Below are 19,925 nucleotides of genomic sequence, written 5' to 3' on the forward strand. Positions count from 1 at the left end.
GAGTATGTGTGATTGTCTGTCTAATGCCAATCTTGCCCACTCACTTGTGACCACAAAGACAGAAGCCATCTATGTTGTTTCTTGCTCTGACCCCACCTCCTAGCCCAGTGTCCAGTACTCGGGAGGGTGTGTGTAAGTATTTGTCAAATAAATGAAGATCAGATGCTCAAAGACCCAGCAGGATATAATTTTATAAAGAAAGTTCTGTGCTTGCCTCAATAACGCATATTTGGGGCTCTTCCTTATTACCATCCACCGGCACCTTGGCTTGGTTCATAACCCACTCCTGGACAGCATCAGTAATGTGAGGGACAACTGTAGAAAGAAGTATTAATACAAAAGTTTATTCCATGTTCATGAGAAAAGAATGTGCTTTAGGTCTCCCCAGTCACCTGAAAGTCACCTGGCAAGTTACCCTGACATTTTTGGAAAATGAAAAGAAAAAAACGCAACAAGTTTAAAAGAATTAGAACTTGTAGAGCGCAGGGACTGTGACATTTTCAGTTCTACGTGGGTTTTGGTTTTTGTTTTTTGAGACGGAGCCTCGCTCTGTCGCCCAGGCTGGAGTGCAGTGGCACGATATCGGCTCACTGCAACCTCTGCCTCCTGGGTTTGAGTGATTCTCCTGCCTCAGCCTCCCAAATAGCTGGGATTACAGGCATTCGCCACCATGCCCAACTAATTTTTTATTTTTAGTAGAGATGGGGTTTCACCATGTTGGCCAGGCTGGTCTCGAACTCCTGACCTCAGGTGATCCACTGGCCTCGGACTCCCAAAGTGCTGGAATTACAGGCGTGAGCCACCGTGCCTGGCCTTCAGTTCTACTTTTGAGCAGCACAAAGATATTCAGCACACAGGGCTCCATAATGTCTGTGGAATATAATACCTTGCACTGTTTTCCCCAGGTAATCGCCACGCCTCTCTTTGTTGATCACATGCTGATATATCTTCCCCGTGGTGATATTGTTGTCTTTATAAAGATTAATATCCAAAAATCTTTCATAATTTCCAAGGTCTAAATCAACTTCTCCACCATCATTTAAGACGAAGACTTCACCTAGGATTAAAAAGGCAATGGAAAAATCAAAATTTTGCTTCCAGTAGATTTTTCAAAGATGGACATATTTTTGTTAAAAAGCTGGTAAAAGATGTATTTCTAAGCCATATTCTATCACTATCTCCTTTTTTTTTTTTTTTTTTTTTTTTTTTTTTTTTTTTTGTGAGACGGAGTCTTGCTCTGTCCCCCAGGCTGGAGTGCAGTGGCCAGATCTCAGCTCACTGCAAGCTCCGCCTCCCGGGTTCACGCCATTCTCCTGCCTCAGCCTCCCGAGTAGCTGGGACTACAGGCGCCCGCCACCGCTCCCGGCTAATTTTTGTATTTTTTTAGTAGAGACGGGGTTTCACGTGTTAGCCAGGATGGTCTCGATCTCCTGAACTCGTGATCCGCCTGTCTCGGCCTCCCAAAGTGCTGGGATTACAGGCTTGAGCCACCGCGCCCGGCCACTATCTCCTTTTTGGTGGAGAAAATAATTCAATTCTATCCAAGAAAATGCATCAGAAAATTCTATTTATAGTAGTCCATTGTGGTTTTTGTTTTTTATCTACTGAAATTCTGTCTTCAGGATTTAGCTTTTCCAAACTCAACATATGCCACACAAAAAAAGGACTTGAAAACAGCAATTTTAAAAACAAACAATATTTTACTTCAAAGCATCAGTATCCTGGACTCTGGAATTGCGATAAGAAACTTTTACTTGATTCTCATCTTGGTTGAAGCCACAATTAGACAGTAGGTGACAAAGCAAGGCCACAGCTAACCCATAAGGCAACTTGGTGAAAGTGAGGGAAAAAGCCTGTGTGTGCTATAAGCTACGTGCACAATGCACTGTCATAAAAGACAGGTGCCGACTTCATCGCACGAGAAGCACCCACTTTACTAGACACGTCTGTAGATCTCTATTGTCACTTCAGGGCATTGACTGAGAGTTGTATATTTCTAAAGCCACCTTGTGGGAATTAAACCTTTCCTCTATTAAGGGAACTATCATTTATTCCTACTGCTAGAAGTCCATAGGAAAAAAGAAGGTTGACTAACTTACAAACTTAATCAGAAACCTTGTATCTCCTCATTTACTTATCCATTCTAAGGTACATAACTGTGGTCTAGAAAATTAATTTTAAGGAAAAAAGCAAACTGATATCACAATACTTTTTTTTTCTTCTTCTTTTTTTTTTTTTTTTTTTTTTGAGACAGAGTCTCACTGTCAACCGGGCTGGAGCACGGTGGCACCATCTCAGCTCACTGCAACCTCTGCCTCCTGGATCCAAGCAATTCTCATGTCTCAGCTTCCCAAGTAGCTGGGATTACAGACATATACCATCATGCCTGGCTAATCTTTATATTACTATTATTATTACTATTATTATTAGTTTGAGATGGGGTCTCGCTCTATCACCAGGCTGGAGTGCAGTGGCACGATCTCGGGTCACTGCAATCTCTGACTCCCTGATTCAAGCCATTCTCCTGCCTCAGCCTCCTGAGTAGCTGGGATTACAGGTGCACACCACCACACCCAGCTAATTTTTTTGTATTTTTAGTAGAGACAGGGTTTTACCACGTTGGCCAGGATGGTCTCCATCTCCTGACCTCGTGATCTACCTGCCACGGCCTCCCAAAGTGCTGGGATTACAGGCGTGAACCACCGCGCCCAGCCTATTTTTTTTTTTTTAATAGAGACACAGTTTCGCCATGTTTGCCAGGCTGGGTAGGAGAATCACTTGAACCTGGGAGGCGGAGGTTGCAGGGAACCGAGGTCACACACTGCACTCCAACCTGCGTGACAGAGTGAGACTGTCTCAAAAAAAAAAAAAAAAAATTCATTAAAAAAATCCAAAGAAAATTTAGTGTAACACATGGCATTAGTCAATGGTGCCGCACAACAACCCCAAAATCTCTGCAACTTACAAAACATTTATTTATTTCTCCCTCATGTTACACGGGGGCTGTGAGTCACTTGTGAGTCACTTGTTTCTTCTCATTCCAGGACCAAGGCTGAACGAGAAATCTCTGAAAAGCAAGCTGTTCTCATGGTGGAGGGCAGAACCACAAAACAGATTGAGCCAAACCACGCAGATGCATTTGACATTTCTGCTTCAACAAGGCATATGTTAATATTCCCTAACATCCCATAGGACAAAACAAATCACATGGCCAAACAGAGTGACCAACCTGCTTGGTTTGCCCAGGACTAAGCGGGTTCCCAGGACACGGGACTTTCTGTTTTAAAATCAGGAACATTCCAAACAAACCAAGACAAGTTAACTATCCTACGTGGCCAAACTCCAAGGTCAAAAGGCAGGGAAATGTATTCCACAGAGGGATGGTGGGTGATATTTTGAAGCAAAAATACAATCTACCACAGACTTGAATAAGTCATTCACAAACAAAATCAAAATCAAAGAAATCTAAACTAAAACAATAAGATACCCTCTTTTTGTTTGTTTTATTCTCCGGTTAGTGAAGTTTAAAACAAAATATTCAAGGCCGGGCGCAGTGGCTCATGCCTGTAATCCCACCACTTTGGGAGGCCGAGGTAGGAGGATTGCTTGAGCCCAGGAGGTCGAGACCAGCCTGATTAACATGGCAAAATGCCAGCTCTATTAAAAAAAAAAATACAAAAATTAGCCAGACGTGGTGGTGCGTACCCGTAATCCCAGCTACCCAGGGGACTGAAGCAGGAAGATCACTTGAGCCCAGGAGGGGGAGGTTGCATTGAGCCGAGATCTTGGCCACTGCACTCCAGCCTGGGCGATAGAGTGAGACCCTGTCTCAAAAAACAAAAACAAGAAGACAGAATAGCAAGGGACACAAACATTTCTGTTTCTTGATCAGGGGCTGGTTATACAGTGTGTTCATTTAATGAAAATTCATCCAACTGTACACTTACGATTTATGCTCTTTTTTGCTTGCATATAAAAAGGTTTTTTTTGGTTGGTTTTTGTTGTTGTTTTGTTTTTTGTTTTGTTTTGTTTTGTTTTTTTGAGACAGAGTCTCGCTCCGTCGCCCAGGCTGGAATGCAATGGCTTGATCTTGGCTTACTGCAACCTCCGCCTGCCAGGTTCAAGTGATTCTCCTGCCTCAACCTCCTGAGTAGCTGGGACTACAGATACATGACACCACACCCAGCTAATTTTTTTTTTTTCTTTGAGACGGAGTCTCGCTCTGTCGCCCAGGCTAGAGTGCAGTGGCCGGATCTCAGCTCACTGCAAGCTCTGCCTCCCGGGTTTACGCCATTCTCCTGCCTCAGCCTCCCGAGTAGCTGGGACTACAGGCGCCCGCCACCTCGCCCGGCTAGTTTTTTGTATTTCTTAGTAGAGACGGGGTTTCACCGTGTTATCCAGGATGGTCTCGATCTCCTGACCTCGTGATCCACCCGTCTCGGCCTCCCAAAGTGCTGGGATTACAGGCTTGAGCCACCGCGCCCGGCAAAAGCCATTTTAAAAATAAATAGAATACACTCATACATCAAAATGTCACCATTAATAATAGTTACTCCAGGCAATGGGAAATGTTAAGAGAAACATACTACCTTTATGATAAAAATAAAACAGAATCCATAGTACAAAAAGTACAATGTTTCCACAAGGGTTGATTAATTTGGAATGTCATCAGAGGTATGAACAATGTGTCAATGACCATGAGAAAATTCACGTATTCATAGCATGCAATCTAGTCACTCTAAATCTGGAACTACATCCTAAAGAAATTACCCAAAGCGGAAGAAAAAAATGCAGTTGAGCCTAGCGCTATAAGGGGGAAGTGGTTCTCTTTCGTACCGTGTTCATAAGGTGAAAAAGTGCCAGCATCGATGTTAATATAGGGGTCGATTTTGATGGCAGTAACTCGGAGTCCACATGATTTTAGAATCGTCCCAATGCTGCTGGCAATGATCCCTTTACCGATGCCTGAGATGACCCCACCCGTGACCAGGATGTACTTCATTGGCAGAATAGTGGCTGGGTGCCAACACCCAGATATAATCTGAAAGGCAATAAAATTATGGATAAGGAAAGAGAAATATTTGGTTTTTTTTTTGAGACAGAGTCTTGCTCTGTCGCCCAGGCTGGAGTGCAGTGGCCAGATCTCAGCTCACTGCAAGCTCCGCCTCCCGGGTTTACGCCGTTCTCCTGCCTCAGCCTCCCAAGTAGCTGGGACTACAGGCGCCCGCCACCTCGCCCGGCTAGTTTTTTGTACTTTTTAGTAGAGACGGGGTTTCACCGTGTTAGCCAGGATGGTCTCGATCTCCTGACCTCGTGATCCGCCCGTCTGGGCCTCCCAAAGTGCTGGGATTACAGGCTTGAGCCACCGCGCCCGGCGAAATATTTGAAACTAGTAAAGCAGACAGTGCATTCAACCAGAATTTTTTTTTCTTTTTTTTTTTTTTAAGACAGTCTCACTCCATCATCCAGGCTGGAGAGCAGTGGTGCAATCATGGTTCACTGTAATCTCTGCTCGCTGGGTTCAAGCGATCCTCCCACCTCAGCATCCTAGTAACTGAGACTGTAGGTGAGCACCACCACACCCTGCTAATTTTTGTGGTTTTTTTGTAGAGACAGAGTTTCACCATGTTGCCCACGCTAGTCTCCAACTCCTGAGCTCAACCGATCTACCTGCCTCAGCCTCCCAAAGTGCTGGGATAACAGGCATGAGCCACCGCCCCTAGCTCAGAATTTTTTTTTTTTAAGAGACAGTGTCTCACTAGGTCACCCAGGCTGGAGTGCAGTGGCATGTTCATAGCTCACTGCAACCTTGAACTTCAGGGCTCAAGCAATCCTCTTGCCTCAGGCTCTGGAGTAGCTGGGACTACAGGCACGTGCCAACTCTCTCAGCTAATTCTTAAAACATTTTTGTAAAGACAGGTTCTTACTATGATGCCCTGGCTGGTCTCAGACTCCTGGGCTCAAGCAGTCCTCTTGTCTTGGCCTCCCAAGATGCTGTGATTACAAAAGTGAGCCACCATGCTTCATCTCACCAAAATTTCAAAAGCACACAGCAGTTTTCTATCTAAACTAAATACTTGAACTTTTTTTGAAACAGAGTCTTATCTTCTAGGCTTTTTATTATTGTCACTATACAGAAAGCTGTGGATACCTTCTGCAAGCAAAGTGCCTAGGTCTGTTGCCCTGGGTTTCCAAAGACCTCAACTCTATCATGCAACAAACTTCATCATGATAAACCAAATTTCTCTAGGATTCACAGGCATGCTAAAATGTTTAAGAGCTCAGACTCCAGTGTCAGACTGATCTGTACAAACTGTACCTGGGCAAGTTCTTTTTTTTTCTTTTTTTTTTAGACAGGGTCTCACTCAGTTGCCCAGGCTGGAATGTAGTGACACAATCTCGGCTCACTGCAACCTCCACCTCCCCGGTCCAAATGATTCTCATGCCTCAGCCTCCCAAGTAGCTAGGATTATAGGCATGCACCACCATGCTGGGCTAATTTTTGTATTTTTAGTAGAGATGGGATTTCACCATGTTGGCCAGGCTGGTCTCAAACTCCTGGTCTCAAGTGACCACCCACCTCGGCCTCCCAAAGTGCTGGGATCACAGGCGTGAGCCACCACGCCCGGCCTTGGGCAAGTTCTTTATCCTTTCTGTGCCTATTCCTTCATCTGTAAAGTGGGGAAAAAATAGCAATCTCTAGGAATACAATTTGGTGTTAAAAAGAAATGGGCTACCAAGCCTTGAAAAAACATGGAGGAATCTCAAGTGCATATTACCAAGTGAAAGAAGCCAATCTGAAAAAGCTACATACTGTATGACTTCAACTATACGACACTTTGGAAAAGGCAAAACTAGAGAGACAGTGAAAAGATCAGTGGTTGTCAGCGGGTAAGAGGGAGAGAGGGATGAATAGGCAGAATACAAGGGAATTTTAGGGCAGTGAAACTATTCTGTATAGTACTGTAATGACGGATCCATGTCATTATACATTTATCCAAACCCACAGAATGGACAACAGGAAGAGTGAACCCTGATGTAAATAAACTACGGACTTTCTGCTGGGCGCGGTGGCTCACGCCTGTAATCTCAGCACTTTGGGAGGCCGAGGCGGGCGCATCACCTGAGGTCAGGAGGTCAAGACCAGCCTGGCCAACATAGAGAAACCCCGTCTCTACTAAAAATACAAAATTAGCCAGGCGTGGTGGCGCATGCCTGTAATCCCAGCTACTCGAGGGGGCTGAGGCAGGAGAATCGCTTGAACTCGGGAGGTGGAGGTTGCGGTGAGCCGAGATCATGCCATTGCACTCCAGCCTGGGCAACAAGAGCGAAACTCCATCTCAAAAAAACAAAACAAAATGAAAACCTATGAATCTTAGGCAAAAATGATGCATCAATGTAGGTTCACTGATTATAATAAATGTACCACTCTGCAAGTGCAGGATGTTAATAGGAGGTTGGGCATAGCGGTGGGGGAGAGGATGTATGGGAACTCTGTACTTTCCGCTTAGTTTTGCTGTGAACCTAAAATTATTCTAAAAAAAAAAAAAAAAAAAGTTTTGCTGGGTGCAGTGGCTCACTGCACTCCAGCCTGGGCGACAGAGCGAGACTCTGTCTCAAAAAAATAAAAAACAAAAACTGTTTTTAAATAAGCAATATTAAAACAATTACAACTCATCTAGCTCACAGATGCTGTCTGTCTGAATCCTGTTACACCAGTCAAAACTACAACTTTTATTGGACAAGAGACTGATTTCAGTAACTTTCTCCTGAGAAGACCACAACCATAGACTGGCTCTGGCCAGTTTACAGAGGCTGCGGACTTGCGTGCCTTCATGTCCTGAAAAGAACTTTTGATGTATAGGGCTTAACTGAAAATCATTTAAATGTTAAGTCTTCACTCCAAAGTGAACAGGGGTCATATGCTATTTGCATGTTTATTCAATACACATGAGTCAGGACCACCTTCATGAATATTCATAGCTCCTTCTGTAACCTGTTGAATATGTATGTTTAGTCAACCTGTTCAGCATAAAGCTGAACCCTCCTCCTTCAGAGTGACTGCCTCTGGTTTTGGGAGGCCAAGATAAGAGGGTCACTTGAGGCCAGAAGTTTGAGAACAGCCTAGGCAACATAGTGAGACCCTGTCTCTTTAAAACGTGTGCTTCCCAGCCTGTGGGATGGCCCCTTTGCAGGCTGTAACCCTTTATAAGAAATAAAGTAAGCTGGCCGGGCGCGGTGGCTCAAGCCTGTAATCCCAGCACTTTGGGAGGCCGAGACGGGCGGATCACGAGGTCAGGAGATCGAGACCATCCTGGCTAACACAATGAAACCCCGTCTCCACTAAAAATACAAAAAAATTAGCCAGGCGTGGTGGCGGCACCTGTAGTCCCAGCTACTCGGGAGGCTGAGGCAGGAGAATGGCGGGAACCCGGGAGGCGGAGCTTGCACTGAGCCGAGATCGCGCCACTTCACTCCAGCCTGGGCGACAGAGCGAGACTCCGCCTCAAAAAAAAAAAAAAAAAAAGACAAGGTCTATGTCCCACTGGACTTCACCTTTCCTGCAGGATTAAGGGGCAAATGAACTGTGCTTTAATTATACCTTATTCTGGCACCGTCATACTGTTCAAATGACTCTCTTTGTAAAAGTTACCAAAATGGAAAAATGCTGTAGAGGTATGGTGAAGAAAACTGGCATACATTCGTGCGAAGTCACATTATGCCTAATAATTTTTTTTTTTTTTTTTTTTTTTTGAGACGGAGTCTCGCTCTGTCGCCCAGGCTGGAGTGCAGTGGCCGGATCTCAGCTCACTGCAAGCTCCGCCTCCCGGGTTTACGCCATTCTCCTGCCTCAGCCTCCCGAGTAGCTGGGACTACAGGCGCCCGCCACCTCGCCCGGCTAGTTTTTTGTATTTTTTTAGTAGAGACGGGGTTTCACCATGTTAGCCAGGATGGTCTCGATCTCCTGACCTTGCGATCCGCCCGTCTCGGCCTCCCAAAGTGCTGGGATTACAGGCTTGAGCCACCGTGCCCGGCCTCGCCTAATAATTTTTTATATAAGAAAATGCTTCTTTGGGAGGCTGAGGCGGGCAGTTCAAGACCAGCCTGGCCAACATGGTGAAACCCTGTCTCTACCAAAAATACAAAAATTAGCCAGGCATGGTGGCAGGTGCCTGTAATCCCAGCTACTCGGGAGGCTGAGGCAGGAGAATCACTTGAACCCCGGAGGCAGAGGTTGCAGTGAGCCGAGATGGCACCATTGCACTCCAGTCTGGGGAACAAGAGCAAGACTTCATCTCAAAAAAAAGAGAGTAAAGAAAAAAGAAAATGCTTATGTGGCCAGGCACAGTGGCTCGCGCCTGTAATCCCAGCGCTTTGGGAGGCCGAGACGGGCGGATTGCCTGAGCTCAAGAGTTCAAGACCAGCTTGGGCAACATGGGGAAACCCCATCTCTACTAAAATACAAAAGATCAGCCGGGTGTGGTGGCGTGCACCTGTAATCCCAGCTACTCAGGAGGCTGAGGCACAAGAATTGCTTGAACCTGGGAGGTGGAGGTTGTGCCAATGCCCTCCAACCTGGGCAACAAAGCAAAACTCTGTCTCAAAAAAAAAGGAAGGAAGAAAGAAAATGCTTACGTTACCTGAAAAAAGAGAGAGCAGACTATAACATTGAATATATTATTGACTATGTTTTTTTAAATTAAGATCTAAATGTTAATAGTCACCATTAAGATTTCCGTCTTATGGCCGGGTGCAATGGCTCACGCCTGTAATCCCAACATTTTGGGAGGTCAAGGCGGGTGGATCACGAGGTCAAGAGATCAAGACCATCCTGGCCAACATGGTAAAATCTTGTCTCTACTAAAAATACAAAAATTAGCCAGGCGTGGTGGCGCCTGCCTGTAGTCCCAGGTACTTGGGAGGCTGAGGCAGGAGAATCACTTGAACCCAGGAGGTGGAGGTTGCAGTGAGCCAAGATTGCGACACTGCACTCCACCCCGGCAACAGAGTGAGACTCTGTCTAAAAAAAAATTTCCATCTTTATTTGGTCAAAGATACACCATGTTATGTCTTAATATATTTAGGTGATTAGGTTGTCTGTGTTGGGGCTCAAGAAAACAAAACCCCAAAATGAAGGCCTCAGAAGCAAAGTTTCTCTCTGACCTTCTCCTGCCCTCCTGCCTGTCACCCCTCATACTCCCCCAAGGCAAGTCATAGAAACTAGAACCTCTTTCCCTGCAAAGCCAGCCAGAAAGTAAAAAAATATGACTCTAACCTTCCTCTCAACCACCTTTCTATACAACAGCTGGCCATAAAGAAATTAAGACCCTTATTCCAAAGAGGTTCTACCCCATACCGGGGAGGAAGAAAAGCTACAACAGAGAGGCCAAGAAGAATGTGGACAGGCCTTGCTGGGTTTCCCCACTCTGTCTATTTCCATCAGCTCATCCGTCCCTGCTTCATGGACTCCAAGCATAAAATCAGATCATTTCCCTTGCATCTTTAAGGGGTTTTCATTTCTGAAGGCTTCCATGTCACATAAACCTACGATTCAACAAATTGTTATGCTTCTCTCTTGTTAATCTGTCTCTTGTCTAAGGCTGTCAGCCGTGACCCTTATGATATCAGCTCTTTCCTCTCCTACATAAGCAATTACTCATTTTCTGTTTCGTCAAAAACACAAGATACCTTTTAAAGCACATTGGATATTTTAGAGACCTTTTGTAAGAATGCAACTTAATACCAAGGAGACACCTAATTCTTTCTACTTTGTTGTTGTTGTTGTTGTTGTTGTTTTGAGATGGAGTTGTGTTCAGTCACCAGGCTGGAGTGCAATGGCACAATCTGGGCTCACTGCAACCTCTGCCTCCTGGGTTCAAGCAATTCTCCTGCCTCAGCCTCCCGAGTAGCTGGGACTACAGGTGTGTGCCACCATTCCTAGCTAATTTTTGTATTTTTAGTAGAGACGGGGTTTCACCGTGTTGTCCAGGATGGTCTCGATCTCGACCTCATGGTCCTCCTGCCTCGGCCTCCCAAAGTGCTGGGATTACAGGCGTGAGCCACCATGCCCGGCCCTTTACCTCTTTTAAGCAAACAAGTAACTTTAACAAAGTTTCAAAGGTGCAGGGAAAGGCTGGCCCTGTTTTAGATCACTTTCTCCATTGGGGATGGTTTCTGGTGTCAAGACAAGCTTTTCATTTACTCTTACATGCAGTGAGCAGAACCAAGTGTTTATAGAATAGCACCGTGTAGAGCTGTGCTGTCTCCACTATATAATAAAAAATATTACACAGCCAGGTATGTAATTTTAAGTTTCTAGTAGCCATATTAAAAAAGTAAAAAGAATCAAATGAAGTCCATGTTAATATATGTTATTTAACCCAATGTAGCCAAAAATGTTATCACTTTTAACACACAATGTAAGAATTTATTAGTGAAATATTTTACACCCTTTTTGTGTACTGAACTTTTAGAAATCAGGTGCCTATACTTAGAGCACATCTCAGTACGGATTTTGCCACGTTTCCAGTATTCAATAACCACATGTGACCAGTGGCTCCCACATTAGACCAGGCAGGCCTAGAGCAAATAAAAGCACCAGGAGCACCCAGAGACACCTTCTCAGTGATGGCCATTTAAAAAGTAATGTCGCCGGGCGCGGTGGCTCACGCCTGTAATCCCAGCACTTTGGGAGGCCGAGGCGGGCGGATCACAAGGTCAGGAGATCGAGACCACGGTGAAACCCCGTCTCTACTAAAAAAATACAAAAAATTAACCGGGCGCGGTTGTGGGCGCCTGTAGTCCCAGCTACTCGGGAGGCTGAGGCAGGAGAATGGCGTGAACCCGGGAGGCGGAGCTTGCAGTGAGCCGAGATCGCGCCACTGCACTCCAGCCTGGGCTGGGCGACAGAGCGAGACTCCGTCTCAAAAAAAAATAAATAAATAAATAAATAAAAAGTAATGTTAGACACAAAAGAGTACTTACCTGATGATCTTGTTCTATGAAGTTCTAGAACAGGCAAAGCTAAACTATGATAACAATCAGAACCAGGGTTGAATGAGGGGCCTGGGGCGGATTGACAGGAAGGAGGTACCAGGGAACTTTGCAGGGTGAAGGAAATGGTCAATGTCCACTTGGGATAACGGTTACAGGAGTGCATAATTTGTCAAATCCCGTCGATTTGCACACTGAAAATGGGGCAGTTTATTGAATATAAACTATACATACAATTTTTTTTTATGTTGCCCCCAAAAAGCTATTTTGTAGCAGCAGCGTAGTTCGGCACTACGCGCCCTAACCATCTAGTACGGGGAAAACGCGGGGGTTGTTGTTTAAGGGGTGCACTGCGACGGGAGAGAGGACAGAAAGGCCATGTTACCGGCGCTGATCACCAGCCTCGCCGACCCCCGCTTGGGGCTTCACTTCCGCCAACGCCATCTCAGGGCTCTCCGGGTTCCCGAGGGCCGGGAGAAGTGGGGATCCGGGTGCGGGCGCTGGCGCGGGCGGGGGCGGGAAGAAGCGCGTCCCGGGGACGCGCGGGACAGGCTCCGACCGCACTGGGCACGGGCCAGCGTTCCCCAGTCCCCGCGCCACACCCGGCCGCCGAGGTCTGCGAGCGCGGGGTGCGGGACGCGCGGGGCTGGCGGCCGGACTCTGGACTCAGCGCTGGGGAGGGAGCCGGCGCCATCAGAGAGGGGACAAAGGAGCCCAGCCTCACAAGTGCACCGAGGCTTGGGGGTGCAGGGCAGAGAGGCCCTGGGGACGTGGGATGGCCCGGGCGCCAAGGCCCTGGGGGTCTGGGACAGGCCCAGGAGGGAAGTTACCTGCGCGGTGGTGGTAGCGCCGGGTAGGGTGGCTGGTGGGCACGGCGGGCTCCACCCCGCAGCTGGCCTGGCGCTCACCTGTCGGGCTGGGGAAGGGGTCGCTGCCGGGGCTGGCTGTCCAAAGCCGCCCCCAGGATCTTGCCACCGCCCACCCGGGCCTCGGGGTGCGCGGCGCCCTCCTCGCCCACCCTCCCCTCTCCCTGCTGCTGGCCCAGCTGACTCACGCTGGTGAGCTTGGGGTTTGCACCCGGGTTTGTGCAATGGTCCAAAACAAGCGCCTAAAAAGTGATTCCTCCAGCACAGGCAGCTCCCGTCACCCTCCGCTCTGGACGCACTGGGCCCCAGGCCTCGCCCAGCTCGGGGACCGCTCCTCCCTCCCGTGGCTCACTTCGCAAAGGCACTTCGAGTGCGCGGGTGAACTCCACAATTCCCGGAGAGCCCCGGCCTCCTGGCAAGCCGAGACCCTCGCTCGAGTCCTCCCGTCCAGATCTCACCCTTGTAAAGAACTTCACTGGTCACAAACGTTTGTGCATCCCCTACTACACCCCAGGAACTGCAGGAGCGCTCAGGAGAGAAGGAAAAGAAAAAAGAATGCCTGCCTTTGAGGAACTAGCTCACAGTCTGGAGAGAGGTCCACCCGTCTGTTGGAACCAGTAAGGTTCCCTAGAACAATATTTCTGCAGCAAAGAGCTGCGGGGGTGCAAGGAGGGGGGAAGGCAATTAAGGCTTGGAAGGGTGACTTTTTTTTTTTTTTTCCTTTGAGACGGAGTTTCGCCCTTTTTGCCCAGGCTGGAGTGCAATGGCGCGATCTCGGCTCACTGCAACCTCCACCTCCCGGATTCAAGCGATTCTCCCTGCCTCAGCCTCCGGAGTAGCTGAGATTACAGGCGAGCGCCACCACGCTTGGCTAAATTTGCATCTTTAGTAGAAACGGGGTTGCATCACGTTGGCCAGACTGGTCTCGAACTCCCGACCTCAGGTGATCCGCCTGCCTTGGCCTTCCAAAGTGCTGGGATTACAGGTTTGAGCCACTGCACCCGGCCCAAATACTCTAAAAAGTCACTCTTCAGGTGACTCACGCCTGTAATCCCAGCACTTTGGGAAGCCGAGGCGGGCAGATTACCTGAGGTCGGGAGTTCAAGACCAGGCCTGGCCAACGTGGTATAACCCTGTCTCTACTAAAAATGCAAAATTAGCCGGGCGTCGTGGCACCTGCCTGTAATCCCACCTACTCGGAAGGCTGAGGCAGAGAGAATCGCAGAATCGCTTGAACCTGGGAGGCAGAGGTTGCAGTGAGCCACAATCGGGCCACTGCACTCCAGCCTGGGCGACAGAGGAGACTTTGTCTCAAAAAAAAAAAAAAAAGTACTGGAGGATGATTGGTGCTGGGAACGGATACAGGAGGTTTTTCGGGTGAAGGCAAGAAGCAAACCACTGAAGGAAGCTAACATGGACAATAGAAGGGTCTGAAGTGAGATGGAAGAGTTTAGGAAAATGGTGGAAATGTTGCATAACCAGTGTGAGATGCTAGAGCGACAAGTTAGTCAAGAGTCACTGAAGACCTAGTGGAGTTTAGAAACCATCATTGTGTAGTGGTGTCCAGCTATAATCCGGCAAGGTATCTACAGAAATATAGCTTAGTTATAAAACCCAAGTTTCCTGCTTGCATAGAGTAGAAGGACAAGAGGGTGAGGAGGTGGAGGACACAGAAAGACTGTGATTGCAGTGATGGGCCAGAGTTCTAGTCCTAGAGGACAGGAACTATTAATAAAACCAGTGGGGAGCTGATAGACTGGGAGACAGATGAGAGAAGGGCTCCAAGGCCAGGGCCTCTGAGGAGAGGACTGGCAAACTGGCAGCAGAGAGTGTGGTGCTGGAGTTCAGGCCTTCAAATGGATATTCCAGGAAATGAGACACTTTGGGGTGTAGCAGCTACAATGGAATAGAAAAGTGAGATGGGCATCACTGGCCTTGGGTTTAGTGCCCACAAGGCTGGCATGTTGGACATCGAGGGTCCCAAAAGGATGGCAGGAGGTGGAGGAGTCAATCGAGGTCAAGGAACTTTAGATAATTGGGGTTGCAGGGTGGGTAGTGAGTCTGAAACTAATAGATGACTGACAAGGAAAGGGAGAAGGTTGCAGAATAAATGTCCAGTGCCTTTCAAGACACAATGGAGGCCTGGTGCCGTGGCACACCCCTGTAATCCCAGCACTTTGAGAGGCCGAGGCAGGCAGATAGTTTGAGTCCAGGAGTTGGTGACTTGCCTGGACAACATGGCAAAATCCCGTCTCTACAAAAAATACAAAAATTATCAGTTGTGCTGGCGTGCGTCCCAGGGGAGGCTGAAGCGAGAAGATCGCCTGCGCCCAGGAGGTCAAGGCTGCAATGTGCTATGATCGTGCCACTGCACTCCAGCCAGGACGACAGAGTGAGAGCTCGTCTCAAAAAAAAAAAAAAAAATCAATTAATTTAAAAAAATAAACACGGCCAGGCATGGTGGCTCACGCCTGTAATCCCAGCACTTTAGGAGGCCAAGGCGGGTGGATCACGAGGTCAGGAGATTGAGACCATCCTGGCTAACACGGTGAAACCCTGTCTCTACTAAAAATACAAAAAATTAGCCGGGCGTGGTGGCATGTGCCTGTAGTCCCAGCTACTGGGAGGCTAAAGCAGGAGAATCTCTTGAACCCGGGAGGCGGAGATTGCAGTGAGCCAAGATCGTGCCACTGCACTCCAGCCTGGGCGACAAGAGCAAAACTCCATCTCAAAAAAAATAAACACAATGGAGTTTCTCCCCACCGAGGACGAAAGAACAGTATTGTGGAGGAAGCAGTAAGAAGCTTGGAACAATGATGTCAATTTCTGGGAAAATAAGCAGAGGCTTCACTCAGCAGGGTATCCTTGGGAGAGATCCAGGTCTCCATGGGTATTGGGGGGGTCCAGGGGAGGGACAAGGAACCACCTTGTCAAAAGGCTAGAGGAATAAACAAGTCTTCCAGAAGGCTCAGGGGAAAGAACATTTGTGAAATGGGTTGGTGTGGGTGCTAATACTTAATACCTGCCACATATGTAAGGTTTCCTTCCACAGTTTCATCTTTCATTATCTGTTTACAACTAGGACAGTTGTTATGATCCCCTTTTTAGAATGAGGGACCTGAGGTTCAGAGATGTGAAATGTCTTGACCAAGGGTACATTAGTTAATATGAGTGGCAAAGCCAGGACATCAATGCACAGCCAGACTCCACCACAGGATGTAAGACCTGATCTAATTGTCCTATTCATTTATGAGGCTAATGGATAAAGATAGTCTGTATATACAAAGGGCTCAGTATAATAACTATTGTATTTTTAATCTCAAATGGGAAAAATAACAAGCTGGAAAACAAATTTGATAACAGGGTGCGGATTGACTGAATTGTGTGGGATAAGGGTGTATCCTCATTCAACAAGTGTCAGTTCATGGCCCACCACCAGCATAACATTTTGCTAAATCCGCACAAGATGACTTTTTTTTTTTTTTTTTTTTAAGATGGGGTTTCATTCTTGTTGCCCAGGCTGGAGTGCAATGGCACAATCTCGGCTCACTGCAACCTCCACCTCCCGGGTTCAAGTGATTCTCTTGCCTCAGCCTCCTGAGTAGCTGGGATTACAGGTGCCCACCACCACGCCCAGCTAATTTTTGTATTTTTAGTAGAGATAGGGTTTTACCCTGTTGGCCAGGCTGGTCTTGAACTCTTGACCTCAGGTGATCAACCCACCTCAGCCTCCTAAAGTTCTGGTATTATGGGCATAAGCCACCGTGCCCGGCCAGATGATTTTTTTTAAATGAAAATGAAGCCCATCATTAAGTTGATTGCTTATGTTCTCCTTTTGTAATCTTTTTTTTTTTTTTTCTATTTTTTGAGTCAGGGTCTCACTCTATCACCCAGGTTGGAGTACAGTGGCATGATCACAGCTCACTGCAGCCTCCAGCTCCCAGGCTCAAGCAATCCCCCTGCCTCAGCTTCCCAAGTAGCTGAGACAACAGGTGCAAGCCACTACACCCAGCTCATTTTTTATTTTTTGTGTAGACAGGGTCTCGTTATGTTGCCCAGGCTGGTCTCAAACTCCTAGACTCAAGCAATCCTCCCACCTTGGCCTCACAAAATGCTGGGATTATAAGCATGAGCTATTGTGCCCAGCCTAATCTCTTATTTTTAAGAATTCTACCTTTCAGAACAGTTGTAAAACTGTCTATCCCTTGGTGACCACAGTGTTCACCACGATTTTAAGTGTACCTTAAGATAAAGCAGAGTAAGGCTGAAAGGACTGGGCCCCACCTCTGCTATGGGAAGGACCAGCACTATACTTCTTTTGCAAGTGAGGAAACTTGAAGGGCAAAAAGACAAGTAAAACATCAAGTTTAGGCCGGGCACGGTGGCTCACTCCTGTAATCCCAGCACTTTGGGAGGCCGAGGTGGGTGGATCACCTGAGATCAGGAGTTCGAGACCAGCCTGGCCAACATGGTGAAACCCCGTCTCTACTAAAAACACAACATTAGCCAGGTGTGATGGCAGGCGCCTGTAATTCCAGCTATTTGGGAGGCTGAGGCAGGAGAATCGCTTGAACCCAGGAGGCAGAGGATACAGTGAGCCGAGATTGTGCCACTGCACTTTAGCCTGGGCAAGACAGAGCGAGACTCCGTCTCAAAAAAAAAAAAAAAAAAAAAAGTCAAGTTTATTCACCTACTAGATGATGGAATTAGAAGCCCATCCTAGGCTTCTCACTCAAATTCCAGGCTCTGTTCAATCATACTTGAAGCAAATATCCTATTCTGGAAAGTCGCAATCACTTTCAGGTTCTCACTGACTTAATAAAGCCTAGAAAGGCATTGATCCTAAGACATCTCCTGACTTCAAAGCTGAATCAATACTTGGACTCTAAAAACAGGCTGGAATGTCATTAATGTCACTGAACTGTACACTAAAAAAAGTTATGTTCACTACAATTTAAAATATTAATAGTGTAATATACCAAAAATATATACCATTGAATTGTACACTTTAGACAGGTGAATTGTTTAAATCTCAATAAAGCTGTTTGGGGGAAAGAAAAAACAGGTTGGGCTTGATAACCTAAAATCCTGGACCTGAATAAAATGTAAATATAAGTCAGGCTGGAAAACTGGACAGCAGGGAAATCAGAGTTGTAATCAATTCCTCATGTACTCCCTCAGGTCACTGGAACCATCCTCCTCTTCTCAAAATAGCTGGGGACCAAGGAATCATGGATGTCCTTCCACAACTAATGACTGGAGACTGTGCTTGGGAAATGTGTCCATGAACTCCCTGCTCTGAAGCGGTACTTATTCACATCACTAGTTTTTTGTCAGTTTTACATGCTATTGTGGGAAAAGTTAAAAATATAGAAAAGACAAATGTTTAATTACCCAGCTTCAACCCATGGCCAGGCTTGTTTCATCTATATCCCTACCCATTCCCCCCCACCCCCATCCTGTATTAATTTGAAGCAAATTCCAGACATGGTATCATTTCTTTTTTTTTTTTTTTTACGGAGTTTTGCTCTTGTCGCCCAGGCTGGAGTGCAACAGCAGGATCTCAGCTCACTGCAACCTCCGCCTCCTGAGTTCATGTGATTCTCCTGCCTCAGTCTCCCCAGTAGCTGGGATTACAGGCACCCGCCACCATGCCTGGCTAACTTTTTGTATTTTTAGTAGAGACGGGGTTCCACCATGTTGGTCGGGCTAGTCTCAAGCTCCTAACCTCAGGTGATCCACCCGTCTCGGCCTCCCAAAGCGCTGGGATTACAGGTGTGAGCCACCACGCCTGGCCCAGATATGGTATCATTTCTTTGGTAAAATCTCAATACGCACGATGGATAAACAAAACGTGGTGTATACATACAAGGGAATACTATTCAGTCTTAGAAAGAAATTGACACAGCCTTGAGGACATTATGCTAAGTGAAAGAAGCCAGTCACAGACAAATATTGAATGATTCCACTTATATTAAGGTATCTAGTCAGACCCACAGAGACAAGAAGTAGAATGGAGGTAGGAGGGGGATGACAAGGACAGGAATGGGGAATTGTTTAATAGGTAGTTTCAGTTTTGCAAGATGAAGTTCTTTCTATTTTTCATTCTTTTTTTTTTTCTTTTTTTTGTGAGACGGAGTCTCGCTCTGTCACCCAGGCTGGAGTGCAATGGCTTGATCTCAGCTCACTGCAAGCTCCGCCTCCCGGGTTCACGCCATTCTCCTGCCTCAGCTTCCCAAGTAGCTGACTACAGGCACCCGCCACCATGCCCGGCTAATTTTTTTTGTATTTTTAGTAGAGATGGGGTTTCACCGTTAGGCAGGATGGTCTCGAACTCCTGACCTTGTGATCCGCCCGCCTCGGCCTCCCAAAGTGCTGGGATTACAGGCATGAGTCACCGTGCCCGGTCTATTTTTCATTCTTTTAATTGCAAGATGAAGAGTTCTGAATATTCATTGCACAACAACGTGAATGTACTTAACTAGTGAATTGTACACTTAGAAATGGTTAAGATGGTAAATCATATTAAGATGGTAAATTTTGTGTATTTTACCACAATTAAAAGTTTTTAATTTCACAATTCCTCCATTTTATCAACTACCCAGTGTCCAAATTTCCAGTTCTTATAAGTATCATATATTTTTTTCAATGTGTTTGCTGAATTAGGGTCCTAATAAAATGCACAAGGGGCCATGGGTTACATCTCTTAAGTCTTTTTTAATCTATAGGTTCCCCACCACACCCCCCTCTTCCTTGCAATTTATTTGAAGAAACAAGGTTGTCTGTCCTGTGGCTTCTCATAGTCTAGATTCTGCTGACAGCATCCCATTGTGTTGTTTAACACCTTATTCTGTTCTCTTATTCCCTGTTAGTTGGGCTTGGCAGCTTTGGGTTAGTTTTCAGTTGGGCTCAGGAGGCTAAAGACATCCAATTCCGCGGGAACCCAGCCCTGCGGGACCTGAAAAGGCGAGGCTAAGTCACCAGCCAAGCTGCTTAGAGGCAGTCTTAAAATGAGACTGGCTAGGACTTCGACAGACACCGTCTACACGCCTACTAGGTCAGTCA

At 46.7% G+C, this 19,925-nt stretch overlaps 1 protein-coding gene and 1 long non-coding RNA gene across 4 annotated transcripts in view; one reads left to right on the plus strand and one right to left on the minus strand.

Annotated features, from left to right (window-relative positions):
- Window positions 1-13,160, minus strand: part of CTPS2 (CTP synthase 2) — a 121,274-nt gene extending 108,114 nt beyond the window's left edge. Inside the window, exons 1-4 of one of the 3 annotated variants that reach the window (XM_045384400.2) lie at window positions 13,049-13,160; window positions 4,837-5,041; window positions 887-1,057; window positions 215-315 (exon numbers count right to left, since the gene is read on the minus strand). In XM_045384400.2, coding sequence (XP_045240335.1) covers window positions 215-315; window positions 887-1,057; window positions 4,837-5,002 — 438 coding nt within the window. In that variant the 5' untranslated portion in view covers window positions 5,003-5,041; window positions 13,049-13,160. Of the gene's footprint in view, window positions 1-214; window positions 316-886; window positions 1,058-4,836; window positions 5,042-12,379; window positions 12,615-12,824 lie in introns of those variants that run through there. The other 2 variants (XM_045384401.2, XM_045384402.2) reach the window with 2 other exon arrangements.
- Window positions 13,161-13,205: 45 nt separating this feature from the next.
- LOC141409376 (uncharacterized) lies at window positions 13,206-19,437 on the plus strand. The gene is made up of 2 exons (XR_012429839.1): window positions 13,206-13,477; window positions 18,042-19,437. It is a non-coding gene; the product is annotated as an uncharacterized lncRNA (long non-coding RNA).
- The last annotated feature ends 488 nt before the right edge of the window (window positions 19,438-19,925 follow it).

This window comes from Macaca fascicularis, chromosome X (genome assembly GCF_037993035.2).
Source record: "Macaca fascicularis isolate 582-1 chromosome X, T2T-MFA8v1.1".
Lineage (NCBI taxonomy): Eukaryota > Metazoa > Chordata > Mammalia > Primates > Cercopithecidae > Macaca > Macaca fascicularis.